Source organism: Maniola hyperantus, chromosome 26 (genome assembly GCF_902806685.2).
Source record: "Maniola hyperantus chromosome 26, iAphHyp1.2, whole genome shotgun sequence".
Taxonomy (NCBI): Eukaryota; Metazoa; Arthropoda; class Insecta; order Lepidoptera; family Nymphalidae; genus Maniola; species Maniola hyperantus.
Genome location: NC_048561.1, coordinates 4,730,554 through 4,746,326, shown reverse-complemented (window position 1 = coordinate 4,746,326; position 15,773 = coordinate 4,730,554). Strand labels below are relative to the sequence as shown.

Here is a 15,773-nt window from a genome sequence, read left to right as displayed (position 1 = left end):
GTCGCGTCGCGCGGCGCTGCGGCAAGGGCGGCGGCGGCATCTCGGACGAGCGACGTGCCGAGATGGCAGTCGCTCGGACGTCTTTACGCGGTTACGCGGGCTCGTGGCGGTCCTGCCTGATCGTGGCCCGAGCGCGAGACGTCGGCACGCCAACCCGCCGGCCCAGCTCCCGGGGCTTGCCGCTTGTGGCAGACCGGGCGAGTATGATCGTGTGGTTCCGATCGCCTCACGCTGGACTCAAGGGTTTCGGACAGGCAGTCGCAATTATGTCCGAAAAACTAACGCGGGCTCCGAACGCTGGTGCGCAAACCGTGCGCAGACGGGCCGGTCTGCGGGGTGTACAGTCTAGTCGTCCACGCGTAACTGTTCGGGGCGATGGCCCCCTTCAGTGGTAGCAACGCCGCCTGCAACTACAGGCGGGTCACGGGGTATGACCACTGGTCAGTGGAGTCAATCCGGTGGGCGTGCTGCGGTTCGATCGAGCCCGCGTGTGATCGCGGGCGATCGGCTACTGCAGCGCGACGTGGTGTCCGTGGGCTTTCCACCCGCCGCTCAGCGAGGTCGAGCCCGCCAGATGTAGCCCGGCGGGCGCCCGTCAGCCAGCGGCGAGGAAGTGATGGGTCGATCAGGTGGCAAGGTCACGTGGCAGGCCTCTCATGTCCGGTGGGCGCCGATGGTATGGCGCGATGCCCTGCAAGTGCTGGGCTCGCGCTCCATCCGCGCGCGCGAACATGGAGGAGCTCAGGCGGCGAATGTGGTCGTCGAGGCTCTCCATGCGCAGGTCCCTGGAGATGACCGCGTTCCGTACGTAGCGTGGAGCTCCGGCGATGGTGCGAAGCGCGAGCGACTGTAGCACCCGCAGCGACTGGCGTACCAAGCTGGGGCCGCATAAGTGAGTCGCGTGCGAACGTACGTCTTGTAGACGCACAGCCTCGTACGGAGATGCAAATGGGATGCCAGCACGGGGCGCAGAAGAGCCACGTGCATTCTTCACGTGGGGGCGCATTCTAAGTTTCCTATCGATGGTCACGCCCAGGTATTTGGCCGTTGTTGACCACTCGATGGACTCCCCCAGAAGCGATACCCGCGGCGGCGGAGCTGTCCGCCCGATGGATACCGCCTGAGTTTTTGCCACGTTGACCTTCAGTCTCCAGTCCTTCAGCCAGGTGGGAAGCGCGTCCAGTGCTCGCTGCGTGCGGGCCTTTGATCGAGGTGGTAATGAATGCAGCGTCGTCGGCGTATAGCGCCAGCAAAGCGTCGCTGGCCACTGGGATGTCGTCCGTGTACCAGGCGTAGCAGACGGGCGACAGGCAGCTTCCCTGAGGCACACCGGCTCGGATGGGTCGTTCCGTGGACAGAGCGTCTTCAATCGGCACTTGAAAACGTCTGTCTTCCAAAAAGGTCTTCGTTACAGATTGAGGTCGCAGATTTAGTTGGTTAATGGTGTGGGCTTGTAGGTTTTCATAATTCCTTGAGAATAAGCCTCTTATTCTTAATTTGCATTGCGAAGATTGTTCAGTCCTTATCTGGTGGTCACTAATGCCTTCGATTTGTAGGCTTCCTTTGGGGCCTGTGGCGCCTATTTGTGAGGCGACTTCCTCTAGCAGTAGGGTGACTGTGGACCCTTCGTCGAGTAGGGCTGTCACTCGCGTCGACCCTGTAGGTCCGTGTAGTTCTACTGGTACGATCTTGAGAAAGGCTCGTGATGTGCCTATGTGGTTAACTGATACAATTTTATTTGTTTCCAGTTTCCTGTCCTGGTGAAGAAGCTCGTGGTGCTTCCGGCCGCAGCCTTCCTTTGCGCATTGTTTCACCTTGCATGATAGATGCCTGTGGTTTGTTTTTAAGCATCTAAAACACATCTTTAATCGTTTCACCGTTTCCCATCTATCTTTCACGGGTTCTTTCAGAAAGGTGGTACATTTAATAATAATAATAATAAAAACCTTTTATTCAGCCAAATTTACAAATAGGTAGAAACAGGTAGGGTGCCGTAGTCCCTGGGGAACCAAGGAGCCGACCAGTGTCCATGCTCCCTGGTTCCCCAAGACCCAGGCACCCACTTCTTAAAACTAGCTTAGAGTCTATCTTGGCCGAACGGGGCGCTGCCTCAGCTTATTGCTACAGTCGGTCGACTGCAGCGCTGATTTTCAGGCATGGCCCCCAGTGATATCACGGGCCGATCGGGAGCGCGAACATCCCGTGCCTATTTTATATTGACACATGCCGAGTTACTTGCTGGTGCTCTTTTGGTAGTAGGTAAAGCAATTTCAACCCAATACATATATCTAGGCTTTAACGAATCAGATCTCTATCTATTTAATCTATTCTATTGAATATTTTACATTTATATCTATTATGTCTTTCTATCTAACTACTTAACTATCTATTTATCTTTCTACCTATCTATATAACTAATCCCTCGAACTACAATCTCTAATAAAATTATCCGCTATCTATTTATAAGTCGCTTAATGTTGTCCTGTAAAATTCGTTATGTCGTGTGCCTGTTCGCACAAGAGGCACTTTTCTTCGTCGATTGCGCAGGCGGCTAGCACTATCTTCATTTCTTCTTCAAATTCGCTGTCGTAATCGTCGTCTGACGTGCTCCGACTCACTCTATTTGGACGACGTTGACTTTCGCTTTTCGGAATGGGCGTTTGTTGTTTTCCAGTTTTGTTCTCTAATAGCTTGGGCCAGGTTCGTCGAAGTCGTTCGACATTTTGGTTAAAAATTCGGAGAGCAGGCTGAGCGTAGGCTCTCTCTTTCTGTCTGCTCTAAACTCTTGCCATCTGAATCTGACCAGCGTATTCATTTTGTCGATTATTTTGTCAGCTATTTCGGTGGCATATAGATATTCCGTTCGGTCCAGTTGTTTGATGGTGTCTACTGCATTAAAACTGCGCTGGCGAAGGCTCCTATACCTCTCAGGTCTTCAGTCATTTTAGGCAGCTTGTGTAGTTCAGCTAGTAGTCCCTTTATGATGTATGTTGGTGGTCCGAATCGCCTTTCTAGTTCTTTCAGGATATTGTCCGGAGTTGAGCTTGTATATAACAGTGACTTGACTGCTTCTTTGGCTTGTCCTTTGAGGGCTCTTCTTATCCTCGCTATATTTTCTATGTCCATGAAGTTTGATGCTGTACTGGTGAAATGTTTGCTGAATGGGATCCAGTTGATGGGATCACCGTCGAAATATGGAAGGTCGCTCATGTAGGTTGGCGCTTTTCTTGGTGCGACTTCTATTTTATGTTGTTGTAAAGCTTTCATAATGTTAACTATTCAGGCTTCATTTTCTCGAGGGGCAGGTGGGGTTTTGCTGACCCAGTTGTTTACTCTCTCGATCTGCTCTGGGTCTTCCTCTTGGTCAGAGCTGTCTGCCAGTTGTGTTAGCTCTAGTCTTTTTTGGGCTAGCTCGGCCTCGATTTTTGCTGCTTCTAGCTTTTTTTCTTGGGCTTGTATGCTGGCTTCTAGTTCGGCGCGTCTGCTCATAGAGGTGCGTGAACCAGTTGGCTTTCTTCTAGGTTGTTTCTTTTGATTGTGTTCCATCGTTATTGTTTGTTCCGTGCTTTCAGTTTGGTCGGTACTGGCGGTTCGGTCAGAGTTATCCGTACTCTTTGTGTTGCCGGTAAGGTCCGTACTGTTGGTTTGCGCGGATTCTTCCTCGGATGAGTCCTTCTTGGCCTTCCTGCTCCTGGTCTCGATGTGGCTCATCTTTGGTCTTCTTTCCCTACCTCCCTACCTCCCTATCGACCCTAATGCCCTATCAGACCTTTTGAGTGGTCCCGAGGGACACGCTCTCCCAGGGATGGAAAGTGAGGAGTGGGTAGGGGTAGGAACCACCCAGCAGAGAGTAACACGCGGTTGGTGTGCGCAGGTAGCGAGAGGAACGCTCGACTAACCTAGTGCGGGCCCTCCAGGAGGCCACCACCTCACGTGCACCGTACTGGCGCGGTCGGACTGTTCCAGACTAACAGCCAATGAAGGCAAGCTGGCAGTATCGTCCGGTATACTGCTCCCGCCGTGAGGCAATTCTAGGATTACTTCTACTGGGTTTCAAGAAGGTCTCTTGCACTAGGAGAATGTCGGTTTGATGTGCACATACAAATTCGCGGACTTCGTCCATTTGGTCGATAAGGCCGTTCGCGTTGTAGAACGCGACAACTGAGGAATGGGGTTTCAATCTACCTTTGGTCGTACTATCCATTATAGGTTTTATTGAGATTGTTAATCGAAATAAGAAGGCCCAAGTGTTGGGAAATCGCTGAGGCGGGATCCTTTCTGAAGGTCCGGTCCAAAAACTTCCATCTCCACTATATTAATGGAGGCGAGGACAGTTTGAATTAACCCAAGATTATCTGCAGCGTTAGTCACTGCGGATGTCTGGAGAGGTTGCTCTGGCTAGGGCTGGAGCTTAGACGTAGGCGCGGAAGCCTTAGTCGGGGCTGGTTGGGCGGGCTTGGTCGGGGCTGGTTGGGCGGGCTTGGCCGGGGGTGCCTGGGTGGGCTTGGGCGCAGGGGGGTTAGCCCTGGGAAGGGGTTTTTCCCATGCGTTGGTGGCCGGAGCCGGCGCAGGGACGAATTTCTGGGCGGGTTGGGGAGCTGCAGCAGATATGCGGCCGGCCGGTTTGACCCTTCGCTTTTGCTCCTTGGGGGCTTTAGGGCATCCGCGATAGTTCGCGGTATGCCCTTGAGACCTGCAAAGAACGCAGCTCGGGGGCTCCTCGGTTGGTTGCTTCCTGGGGCAGTCGGAGGTGCCGTGGTCCCCTAGGCACTAAACGCACCTAGGGTGGGCGAAACAATTCCTTGCGGAATGGCCGTACATCTGGCAGCGATGGCACTGGCCGGCCGGCAGGATGCCGCGGTTACGGAGGGGCTCTATTTTAAGACCCGTGAGGCGACACACCGATGTGATATTGTTGATTTTCTTACCCGCGGGGGTAAGTTCGAGGGTTACGAGCACCATCTCGTAGGGAGCTTTGGTTCTAGGATGGTACATCCTGTGAACTTCTAGGACTGGCAGCTCCTGGGAAAGGAGGTCTGTCTTTATGACGTGGTCGGTGTTAAGCTCTTTCGGAAGGCCGCGGATAACTACGCGTAGAACGCGTTCGTCGGGAAGAGCGTAGGTATGGAACCCTACATTCTCTTGGCGGAGAGTCTTAGTAAGAAGGCGATGGTCGCCTGAAGTTGGGCATTGAACTTTAATGCCTACAGCGGTCGAGCGGGCACTCGCGAAGGAGATACCCTGCTGGTCTAATAATGGCAGGATACGCTGCCAGCTGAGTTTCTCTCTGATGAAGAGAGGAGGGACTTTTTCCCTTGGCGGTTCCTCCATGGGGGAGTCTTCCGACTCCTCCTCGGGGGTCGCTTGGGAGGTTGTGGGTTGGGTACCGGGCTCTGCCTTGGGCTGCAACGCCCACCTTTTTAGGTGGGTTTACGTGGGACTTAGAGGCCTTCAGCTTTCGCTTCTGGGCCTTCGTCTGCACCGTCGTGAATTCCTCTGTTTCAGAGGAGGCTGGGGACGTTTCGGAGTGAGGCTCCTTGGTCGGGATCGGTTTTTGGGCTGAAGGCCTGGCTGGGGTTTTGGAGTGAGGCTCCTTAATGTCGGTCGGTGTCACGGTCGGGGTATCGTCCTCCATGGCCGTGGCCGAGGGAGGAGATGCCGGGGGACGGTCGAAGCGCGTAGGCGTCCGACTCGGATGTACCTTAAATTTTTTAAGGTAGTTAGGGTCTCGGGTCGCGAGGTCGGCGATGAGAGCACTCATGTCGACGTCTTTATAGAAGGTCTGGGGGAACTCCGGGCCCTAATGGGGCCCGGGAGCGGGTTGGTTGGGGCCCATAGTGGACCCGGTGGCTCAAAAGGTCCCCCCTGCCTACGCAGGGAGGTGAGTACCTAAGGTGTGACCCTAATGTGATTCCCCGCCCTTGGGTGACGGGGGTGTGGACCTATGCTGCGCTTAGCCTAGTGTACTCACGGAACCTGTGTGCCGAGTGGGAGTTCCACAAAATTATTCGAATGACTTCACTACTGCGTTAATCGAGCTAACCTCAAACGCATCGAGAATCGCGAGCAAGCGAGTGTGAGTTACCACCGAAGCTAACCAGCCCATACGCGTGTACTCACCGTGAATGGCGTTTATTATTTTTGTAATGTTGGCGTCGTGATATAAACCAACCAAATTCAGAATGAAATTTCTATGAAGTGATTGTATGGAAGCAGCTGTCTATCAAAATTAAGGTGGTAATATCGTTTGTTTATGTTTACGCGGTCGGCGGTTGTGCGATTAAATTAGGTGTTGTTTTAAAATTATAAAAATAATAAATACCAGAAAAATGAAGACGAGTCCTTCGCAATTTGATTTGATGGTAACATTCATGGAGCAGTAAGTGGAATTAAAGTTATTTCTGTTTTTATTTTATAAGTGGGTGAACTTTGAAACGAGTTTATTGCTTTTTAGGCATGGAGACCTTAGCAAGCCATCCTCCAATGCAAGAGGCAGAATCTCTACTCTTAGTAAGTGGGAGGAACTGGCTGTGCTACTGAATAGTGATGGCAGTGGTGACACTAAAACTCCTGAGAAATGGAAAAAAGTTAGTAAAATGTATATTTTATGTTCACCTATTTTGAGGTTGTGGTCACTAATTTATAAAATGTTTGCTTCTTTATGCTTGATTAAGGTGTGGAGTGATTTCAAAAATAATACCAAGAAAAAAGCTGCTCGTCTGCATAGATCAGCTACTGGTACTGGTGGTGGTGCTGCTACTTACTGCAAACTAACAGATTTAGAACAAAGAGTTCTAAATCTGATCGGTGTGCAAGTAGCGACGGGCTTGGCAGTGGAAGAGGCTGGGTCAGTGTTGCCAACTCGGATTTTGAAAAAGACGTAGACCACATTAAAAAAAGACGTAGATTTAGTAAAAATTTCGGATCAAAAGTTCGTAGATCTACGTACTTTAATTCTGAAAAAAAATGAAGAGAGAAGGATAGCCAAAAACTAAATAAAACGAGTGTTTTGTTATACAATTTATTCAATGTTATCGATTTCAGCTTCAGGCAAATTAAATTTATACATATATTTGTTAAATAATTTCAAGTGCTCTTGTGAAGGTTCACTGTTTTTTTTAATAAAACTTTTTGTATATAGTAGGCCACTAAGCGTTTCAGTCGAAAGTCTATTACGAATGTTTGTTTTCATTAGGTTTATTGCAGAAAACAGCCGCTCCACATTGGCGCTGCTGTGTGGCAATGTTAATAAATTTTGTGCAAATTGGGCCACTAAAGGAAACATTCGAGATGAATCGCTATTTTTTATTTTTGAAATATGACGCCAAAACTCGTCTGCTTTAATTAGCTGTTCCTCTTGAAATGGAATATTTGTGTTTCTTAGAGTCCTCCATTCCCTGTCTAATTCCGTCAGATCTGTTGGACATAATCCTGAAAATAGAGATAATAAAATGAAAACTGAGTAAAGCACATACACTCAACTCATAAATAAAATATTTGAAGTTAAATAAAAATATTACCTGGAAACATTTGCCCCAAATGAGCTATAGATGGTACAAAACGTTTTAAATTTAGGTCCAGCAATGTGTCAGGGTTTATAAACCTTAAGTTCTTCAGCCTTTGTCTGTGCTCATCTTCAAAGGGGAAGCGATTTTTTATTTGATTTAGACTTTCAATGTAAAATTCAAGACATTTATGTCTGAAATGTTTTATTTTATCTGGTTGAAAACTATTTCTGTTCTGAATAATTAAAGCAGTAACATTGCCTCCTAAGTACAAGTCTTCCAGGGATAAATGGTTTTCAGTTTTTGCAAAATCAATATTCAATATTTTTGTTTCTAATGCTAAAGCTTTGTCATGACAGCTTATTTTTTCCTGTTCAGTTAATTCCAAATATTGTGGCTTCACAAAACATTCCAGTATAGTCTTGTAGGTTGTAAAAACTTTTTCATATAGCAAGTAGAGTTTTGGGCTTTCACATTGCATTTCTTTGTTTAAATTATTGAAGTATGGCAACACAAAATTTAAAAATTCTAAATATAATTCTGTGGTTGGTTCCAAACATTTATCGAGGATTGATTGAGCTGCAAGCAATCTGTCAGTAAGCACAGCACTTTGAAAATAAAGTTTTAATGCTGGTAGTTGTTCTAGAAGCCTTTTCACAACTTGTAACAAAGACAGCCACCTTGTTTGGGCTGGGTGTAATAGTTTGTATGGTTTAACATTAACAAAATATTGAAACTCTTTGTAGTCTCCAATGCGTTTTGGACTATTCTGTATGTAGTTATATACATCTCGAGCAAAGTCTTCCACACCTCGAGGTAATTTTTTGCAAGCATATGAGGCACAAAGGTGAAAAGAGTGACATATGCATTTCATTAGAAAAAGATTTGGAATATCTTTTGCAAACAATGTGGACAGAGAATGATGTTGACCGAACATTGAGTTAGTTCCGTCCGCTGCAAATCCAACCATGTTTTCCTTGTATGGAATATTCTTCTCATCAAAATATTTTGTACATGCAGTGTGTAAGGCTGTAGCAGTGCCATCAACAACTGGTATTAGACAAAGGAAACTATCTTCAACATGAAAATCAACAGCAGTTCTTACAATAAGTGCCAAATGTTTAGTAGTTGATCTGTCTGTGCTCTCATCAACTATTAGTGAAAACTTATTGTTTTGTAACAATTCAATCAATTGGTTTTCTGCAACTTTACCAGTTACATTTGTAACGATAGCATTTGCCTTTGTTCTTCCAAAAGTTAATTCGGGTGTAATCTTTGAATCTGGGGCAATTGATTGGATAAGGTTCTTCAGATCTGCTGCTAAACTAAATGGTAGATTGTGCTCTGCTAAGAAACATGCCAGCTTAATTTCTCCATACTTAATTTTATCTGTGAATGACTTTGATGCAGACTCGGGTAACATTGAAGTAATAGTTAGTTGATGTACTGCACCTGAAAGTGAAAATAAACGCATCAATACACATGACTGCACATTATTTTGTCATGCAGGTAGGCTGTAGAAAAAACAATACTGAAACTGAAACCATAATAACCCTCCTTGACACTCACTATTCACAATAATGAATAAGGAAACAAGCAAAGGAATATTTACATAATCTACCTATTTCATTCTTACACTTTATTAGAAAAGCAAGTAAATATTAAAACCACACCACCAGCACCTTTAATATTAAACTTATGTTTCGTAGAGTCTGCATGTTTGTCTAGAACCCTTTTACCTCCACCACATTTCAAGTCAGATTTACATGATACACAATAAAAATAGCATTCCCCTTTGATGCTTTTTCTAACCCACCCCGAATATTTTTTGTCCTTTTCCCACGACTTATTATATTTTTGATCGTAATGCATTTTCCGTGGTTTTTTAGTGGGAGTACGAGTAGCAACATTCCGCTCTTCATCACTGTCACTGCTTATTTCCATATTTAGAAATCAAATCAACATGAAACATGAAAATTAAATCACTATACAAAACAACAGCTTCAAATCCGTTTGAATTTGAATCGAAAGCGAAACAGGAAACAGTAACACAGGACAGCACAGACCAATAACACAACGAAATATATTATAGGTTATGTTACTGGCAGTGACACTAGTGACAGTTTCTGTAAAGCATTAAGCAAACGTTCCATTTTACACAGTCATCCGTCTCACCTCTATTGATGTGACTGTGTAAAAGGGAACTTTTTTTAATAACTTTTTTCATGAATGAAAAAAACTTTGTTTGATTACAAATTTGTACAATTTAATAAAAAATACGTAGATTTTGGGACTGAAGTTCGTAGGTTTGCAAGAAAGGCCTAAAGTTAGTAGATCTACGTAAAAAGACGTAGATGTGGCAACGCTGGGCTGGGTTGTCACAGGTTTAAATTTCTTTACTTATACTAATCGCTGGTATATTATTAGGGTTCCGTACTACAAAAGTAAAAAGCACCTTTATAGGATCACTTTGTTGTCCGCCTGTCCATCTGTCTGCCTTGTCTGTCAAGAAACCTATAGGGTACTTCCCGTTTACCTAGAATCATGAAATTTAGCAGGTAGGTATGTTCTATAGCAAAATTAAAGGAAAAAATCTAAAAAAAATTGTGTTTACATCATTAAAAAAGCGTTCTTGAACAATAATTAGTATTTTCAACTTTCAAAACAAGATTACTATACCAAATTGTATATAAATATGTACGATTCTTAAACAGATTTTTATTTGTTTTGACGCTTTAATGTCTCAAATTGTATTTTCTTACAGGGGATTCATAATGAGCCAGACTCTATGATGGTTGAGCAAGGCACTCCATCTTTGCTCTCACAATTCGTAGAAAGTAAGTTGTGGTTGTGGAATTTCAGCATATCAGTAATAAACAGTATCGTCATATTGTGTTTATTTTATTTTATTTTGCAGTTCCACTTACACCAGAGGTATTAATTACTAATATTGCCTCACCAGAGCTACCATCACAGAGAAGAGCTATGTGTTCTCCGCCTCTGGGCTTTATAGAGGAAGAAGTTCATGGTGAGACATCCATACTTATATTATAAATGCGAAAGTGTGTGTCCGTATGTCTGTCTATCTTACAGTTCATCCGTTAAACGAATTTTAATAAAATTTGGTACAGAGATAGCTTGCATCACGTGGCCTTTGCCGGACTAAGGCTTATTTGTTATCCCAGAAAATCAAAGAGTGCCCACAGGATTTTTTAAAAATTTAAATCAACGTGGACGTAGTTGCGGGTATCGTCTAGTATTTTTCTATATAAATAATAGAAATCACTACCATAAATTAAAAATAAGTCATTATCACAAATTACATGTTATAATATATTGTTTGTTATTATATTATACCACCATTTGTAACTGTACTCAAGCAAAGAAAGGATAAGGATAAGGATCTCAACCTTGGAATGAGACTGCAGGGCCATCAACATCCTACACTGCCCCAGCTGCAGCGGTACCACCTCAGACAAGGCCTGCAACTCCGCTTTTTACATTTGCGGAGTCACAAGTGGAAGGTGAAATAGATTGGATCTTTAAAGATACGTGAATATATAAATTTTTTAATAATTTCATTACTATAATGACTTTTATAACATATTTTTGCAGATCCGGGCATGCGCACTCCAACTAGGCCCTCAACTGCTCGGCGACTCGAGCCTGCTCTATCCGGGCAAACTACACCTCGCCGAGGAAGACCAACACAAGCTCGAGGATCGCAACGAAAAAGAGTGAGGCCAGCACACACACAGCAGGCAGCCGAACATTTCCTCCAAGCAGAAGAATTTTGGAGAAAATTTAAAATAGAACAGCATAGGGACTACATGGACTTGAGAAGAGAGCAAAATAGGATCAGGGAGATGGAAGTGCAGGTTCAGACGCAGTGGCAAGCAGTAGGATTAAGAGCTCTAGACATATTAGATAAGATAGCAACTAAGTATTGTAAAGATTAGTTTAGATTAGTTATTTAATTTATAAGATTAATTAGTTTGTTAGATTAGATTAGCATGGGTAATGTGGTATTTAACAGTGTCATAGAAAATTATATACGTTTCACATGATTTATTTACATGTTTGTATACTCTTTGGCTTTATATAGCATGCATTCATAGACAGAATATGTAATTTTGCTATTAAATCAGCCAAAAAATGCCATGCTAGCAATGCTATGTGAAAAAGACTATATTTTCAATTAGTTAAATAGGCAGTTAAAGCACCTGGTTTGTAATACAATTTAAGAATTATTATTTAATAAAAGAACGGTTTTATCTAATTTAAATCAATTTTATTTATTAACATATTAAAATACTTAACAATAAAATTATTTACATTTATACAATAAAATAAATCAGTACATAAGTGGAAGGTAGGTATAAGGTAGCTAATGGTAATCTATACAATACTATACATAAAAAGACTTGTCTGGCTGACTATCTATCAACGCACATTCTAGGCACCGCCGTCAAGTCTATGTTTCCAATATGTGAAGATCTTTATGTCAGAAATAAAAATTTATTCACTATTGCAACCTTCTAACTAATTGGTCTCTCAATATTCTACCTCTAATTAACACGTTGGTGGACAGTACAAGTTAAGAATTTCTTCCTAAATGACACTTCTTATTCTCATACATTGCCTATGGGCGTAGTGGCAATGCGGTTGTATGTACAATGTTGTTGAGTGACAGAACGCATATAGGCGTCGCCTGAAGGATAGTAGTCCTTGTCGGACCCGTATTCCCCATCATCAGCATATGGATCTTCACTAGATTCCGGAGTTTCAACTTCATTGAACAATTCTAACAACCGTTTTTGTTCCCTTTCGTACGGATCTCCAGGCGCCATCTGTAGATAAATTCATTATTGTTTCAATACCAAAAAACTGCATTCAAAACAAGCAACTACTAATATTAGAAGCACAATTACCTTATACGTAAGTTACATGAATTGAATTTGAATGTTTCGATAAATAAAAACACAAAAATACGTTGATAACTTACCACTCGAACCGTTATTTGCGCGCGAAAGTATGAGGTGACACTAATCCTCCCGCCGACGCGCACTACGTGACTAAATGTATGAAAACACGACGCCCACGAGCGTACTGTGCGGGGAGAGGGGTACCGGAATTCTGTCAATGTGTGTGTAACTTGACATGTTGTAGAACTATGTACGATGACAGTAGGAAAGCCGCATTACTTTTGCGGTGACACTACAACATGTTCTTCCTTGTAAAAGTATTGAAAATCAAGCGCCCTCAGACGTACTGCCGTGACACGAGTACAGGCGTTGACGTCTTCAGGCGTTCTGTCGTATCATTATTTACTATCTGAACGTCCGTGGACGTTACTGTCCATCAATGTGTTAAGTCAGAAGTAGCTTCTCTTTCCAAGTAACTAATTGGGCCAGATACATCTTCCATGTTTTGAAGTTCCTGACCTAGAAATAATTCATAAATTTATTAAATTTGTTCCTTAATGAAAATTGCAAATTGATAAGATTCAATCTAATAATAGGTACTATAAAGAGGAAAGCTTCATTTGGTTCTAATCGATGAACTGAACCGATTTTAATAATTTTACTCTCATCATTACAAAGGTAATTTATCCAGTATTATTATTGTATGTATATTATAACTAAATGATGCCCGCGACTTTATCCGCGTGGATTTAAAAATTCCATGGAAACTTTAATTTTTCGGGATAAAGAGTAGCCTATGTCCTACCCCGGGATGTAAGCTAACTCAGTAATAAATTTCATCCGTCGGTTAAACTGTTGGACCGTGAAAAGTTAGCAGACAGACGGACACACTTTCACATTTATAATTTTAGTATGGATTATTGTCTTAAAATTACAACACCTACCCGTGTCTTCCTCTGTGTCCTCAATGCCAAAATTAATCATTAAATTATGTAATACAGAACACGCCAGAATAATGCGTGAACATTTTAGTGGCCTGTAATGGAGAGTTCTGTCCTTGTGAAGATAACGCCACCGATTTTTAAGTCTTGAAAATGTGTTTTCGATGACTACCCGGGCTCTCATATGCTTCTCATTATAGTAGGCTTCTGGTGAACCCTGGGTAGCATCTAAAATCGGTGTCATCAGCCACGGGCGTTGAGGATATCCAGAGTCTCCTAGAATGAAAAATGTACCTATGTTAGATAATGCTACTGATATAATATAAATGTACCTAGGTACTGAAATCTTTTAAAGTTTACTTGTGGATACCATACCTAATAGCCAGACCACTTCTCCATTCTGGTGCAGAGATTGAATGTAAGTGTTCAAATCACTGTTTTCCCATATGAAGGAATCGTGATTTGCACCTCCAAACTTGGGATTAACGCTTAAAATTCGGTATTCATCATCACATACCTGAAAACACAACATTTAAATTGTTTAATTGTTCATCTATGAATAATAATATAACAAATATCTCCATAATATTATAATTACCATCTGAACGTTTAAAGAATGATAGTGTTTGCGGCTATAATACCAATGTTCCTCTTCTTTTGGAGGAACAACTATTTTGAAATGACTGCCATCTATACAGCCCACCACTCCCGGTATTCCATACTTTCTGTAGAACCTAAGTAGAAAAATAATAAAATTATATTAATTTACTGAATTGAATTCATGCTTATACTTATACCTATTATAAATGTGAAAGTGTGTCTGACTGTCTGCTAAATCCACGTAGACTAAGTTGAGAGCATCATCTGCTTGATACAGACTGTTTGCATCTTGGAGACAGACATAGATTACTTTTTATCCCGAAAAATCAGAGTTCCCACGGGATTTTTAAAAACCTTACGTGGATGAAGTGGCGGGCATCATCTAGTACCTACCTACTATAATATAATTTGATTTAGGTTGATCATAAATATTAGGTATTCTTACCGTTGGCTAACTGCCTGTCTGGCAGCTGCACGGCACAGGAGATAACATTAACTTCTCCACCCCTCAGAGCACCGCAACAGGGGAGAGGAGAAGTTTATCCCCGTTTGACATTTCACGGGGACTCGGGGGACTATTTATCCACCGTCTATAGCATGGGGCCAAATAAAAGAAGATAAACTGTCCTTTTTTGACATTTGAGAGGGATAATTTTATCCTCGAGATTTGAGGTGGGTATAATGCTCATAGAACTTTAACTCAATTATTAAAAGATCAAAAAACATGTCTCGCGCTTTTTTTATTAGTTTGAAATAGAGAATTTAGAACGAAAATAACATGAGCACGTAATTAGTGATGGAAGTAATCCCTTTGAATTTCCCGACGCTGAGTTCCGACACTTGTTTCGGATGGACAAATATTATGTGCTGTACTTGTGCGAGCAGCTTAATGAAGCACTAAAGCCGATTAATTCGATGGATGGATTCATAAAAGTAAGTACCTAAGTACTTACCTATTACCTAAAACCATCTTGTGCAAACGAATAGGTACCTACTTAGGTAGGTAGTAGGTACCTACAAATAGGTCCTACATGCGGCTATTATCTATTTATTCTACGTCCTCACATCTATAAGACTCTTGGCAGATGGTAGTTACCAGTGAGATACAAGTCAAGGTCATGGGATGACTATTGCCCGCGACTTCATCTGTGTGGATTTAGGTTTTGAAAATCCTGTGAGAACTATTTGATTTTCCAGAATAAAAAGTAGCCGGTGTCCATCCTCGGGATGTAAGCTAACTCTGTAGGTACTAAATTTCATCTAAATCGGTTAGACTATTGGGCTGTGAAAAGCTAGCAGACAGACAGGCAGACACACTTTCGCATTTATAATATTAGTATGGATTATTGGAAATATAAAATAACACAATGACTCATTATAATAAAATCATTTATTTGAACAAAATAGGCAGGAGTCTAATTTAACAAAACAATTCTTAAATTAAAATACACACCTATATCATAGTTAAATACATAATGATACACAAACACAATAACACTTTACAAATTATAATGGTTCATCATAAGTGTTTTGTAAGAGTAAATATGTTAGCCTATTATACTTAATAGACCATTTCAGTATATCCTCTTAACTCTTAATTTATTATTATTGAAAATCATTAATGTATAAATTGTATATTTCAGAATTCCAATGGAACAACCAAAGGACAGACTAGAAAATGTAACAAATAAAGAAATCTCACATATCTATGGATCAAACCAGACTGCTAACTGTTGCCCGACAATAAAAGGGAAAAAGGGATGGAATAATAAATACATATTTGCATTAAAATATATTTCTTT

General features: G+C 42.4%; 4 protein-coding genes across 4 annotated transcripts; 1 reads left to right on the top strand and 3 right to left on the bottom strand.

The window, feature by feature from the left end:
* Window positions 1-3,279: 3,279 nt before the first annotated feature.
* On the bottom strand, window positions 3,280-3,711 carry LOC138404138 (110 kDa antigen-like). Its single transcript, XM_069507379.1, has one exon. It carries the CDS (start codon window positions 3,709-3,711, stop codon window positions 3,280-3,282), a length of 432 nt encoding a protein of 143 aa, XP_069363480.1.
* A 3,310-nt stretch (window positions 3,712-7,021) lies between these two features.
* On the bottom strand, window positions 7,022-8,475 carry LOC117994113 (SCAN domain-containing protein 3-like). The gene is made up of 2 exons (XM_069507378.1): window positions 7,767-8,475; window positions 7,022-7,431 (listed from the first exon to the last, which is right to left on the bottom strand). The coding sequence occupies exons 1-2, from the start codon at window positions 8,473-8,475 to the stop codon at window positions 7,022-7,024; spliced, it is 1,119 nt and encodes a 372-aa protein (XP_069363479.1).
* Window positions 8,476-9,859: 1,384 nt separating this feature from the next.
* On the top strand, window positions 9,860-11,784 carry LOC138404137 (uncharacterized). Its single transcript, XM_069507377.1, has 5 exons — window positions 9,860-9,889; window positions 10,270-10,342; window positions 10,423-10,533; window positions 10,907-11,029; window positions 11,121-11,784. The coding sequence occupies exons 1-5, from the start codon at window positions 9,860-9,862 to the stop codon at window positions 11,462-11,464; spliced, it is 681 nt and encodes a 226-aa protein (XP_069363478.1). The 3' UTR covers window positions 11,465-11,784.
* Window positions 11,785-12,840: 1,056 nt separating this feature from the next.
* On the bottom strand, window positions 12,841-14,350 carry LOC138404136 (putative nuclease HARBI1). The gene is made up of 5 exons (XM_069507376.1): window positions 14,331-14,350; window positions 13,970-14,105; window positions 13,747-13,888; window positions 13,375-13,647; window positions 12,841-12,949 (listed from the first exon to the last, which is right to left on the bottom strand). Exons 1-5 carry the CDS (start codon window positions 14,348-14,350, stop codon window positions 12,867-12,869), a joined length of 654 nt encoding a protein of 217 aa, XP_069363477.1. The 3' UTR covers window positions 12,841-12,866.
* Window positions 14,351-15,773: the final 1,423 nt, after the last annotated feature.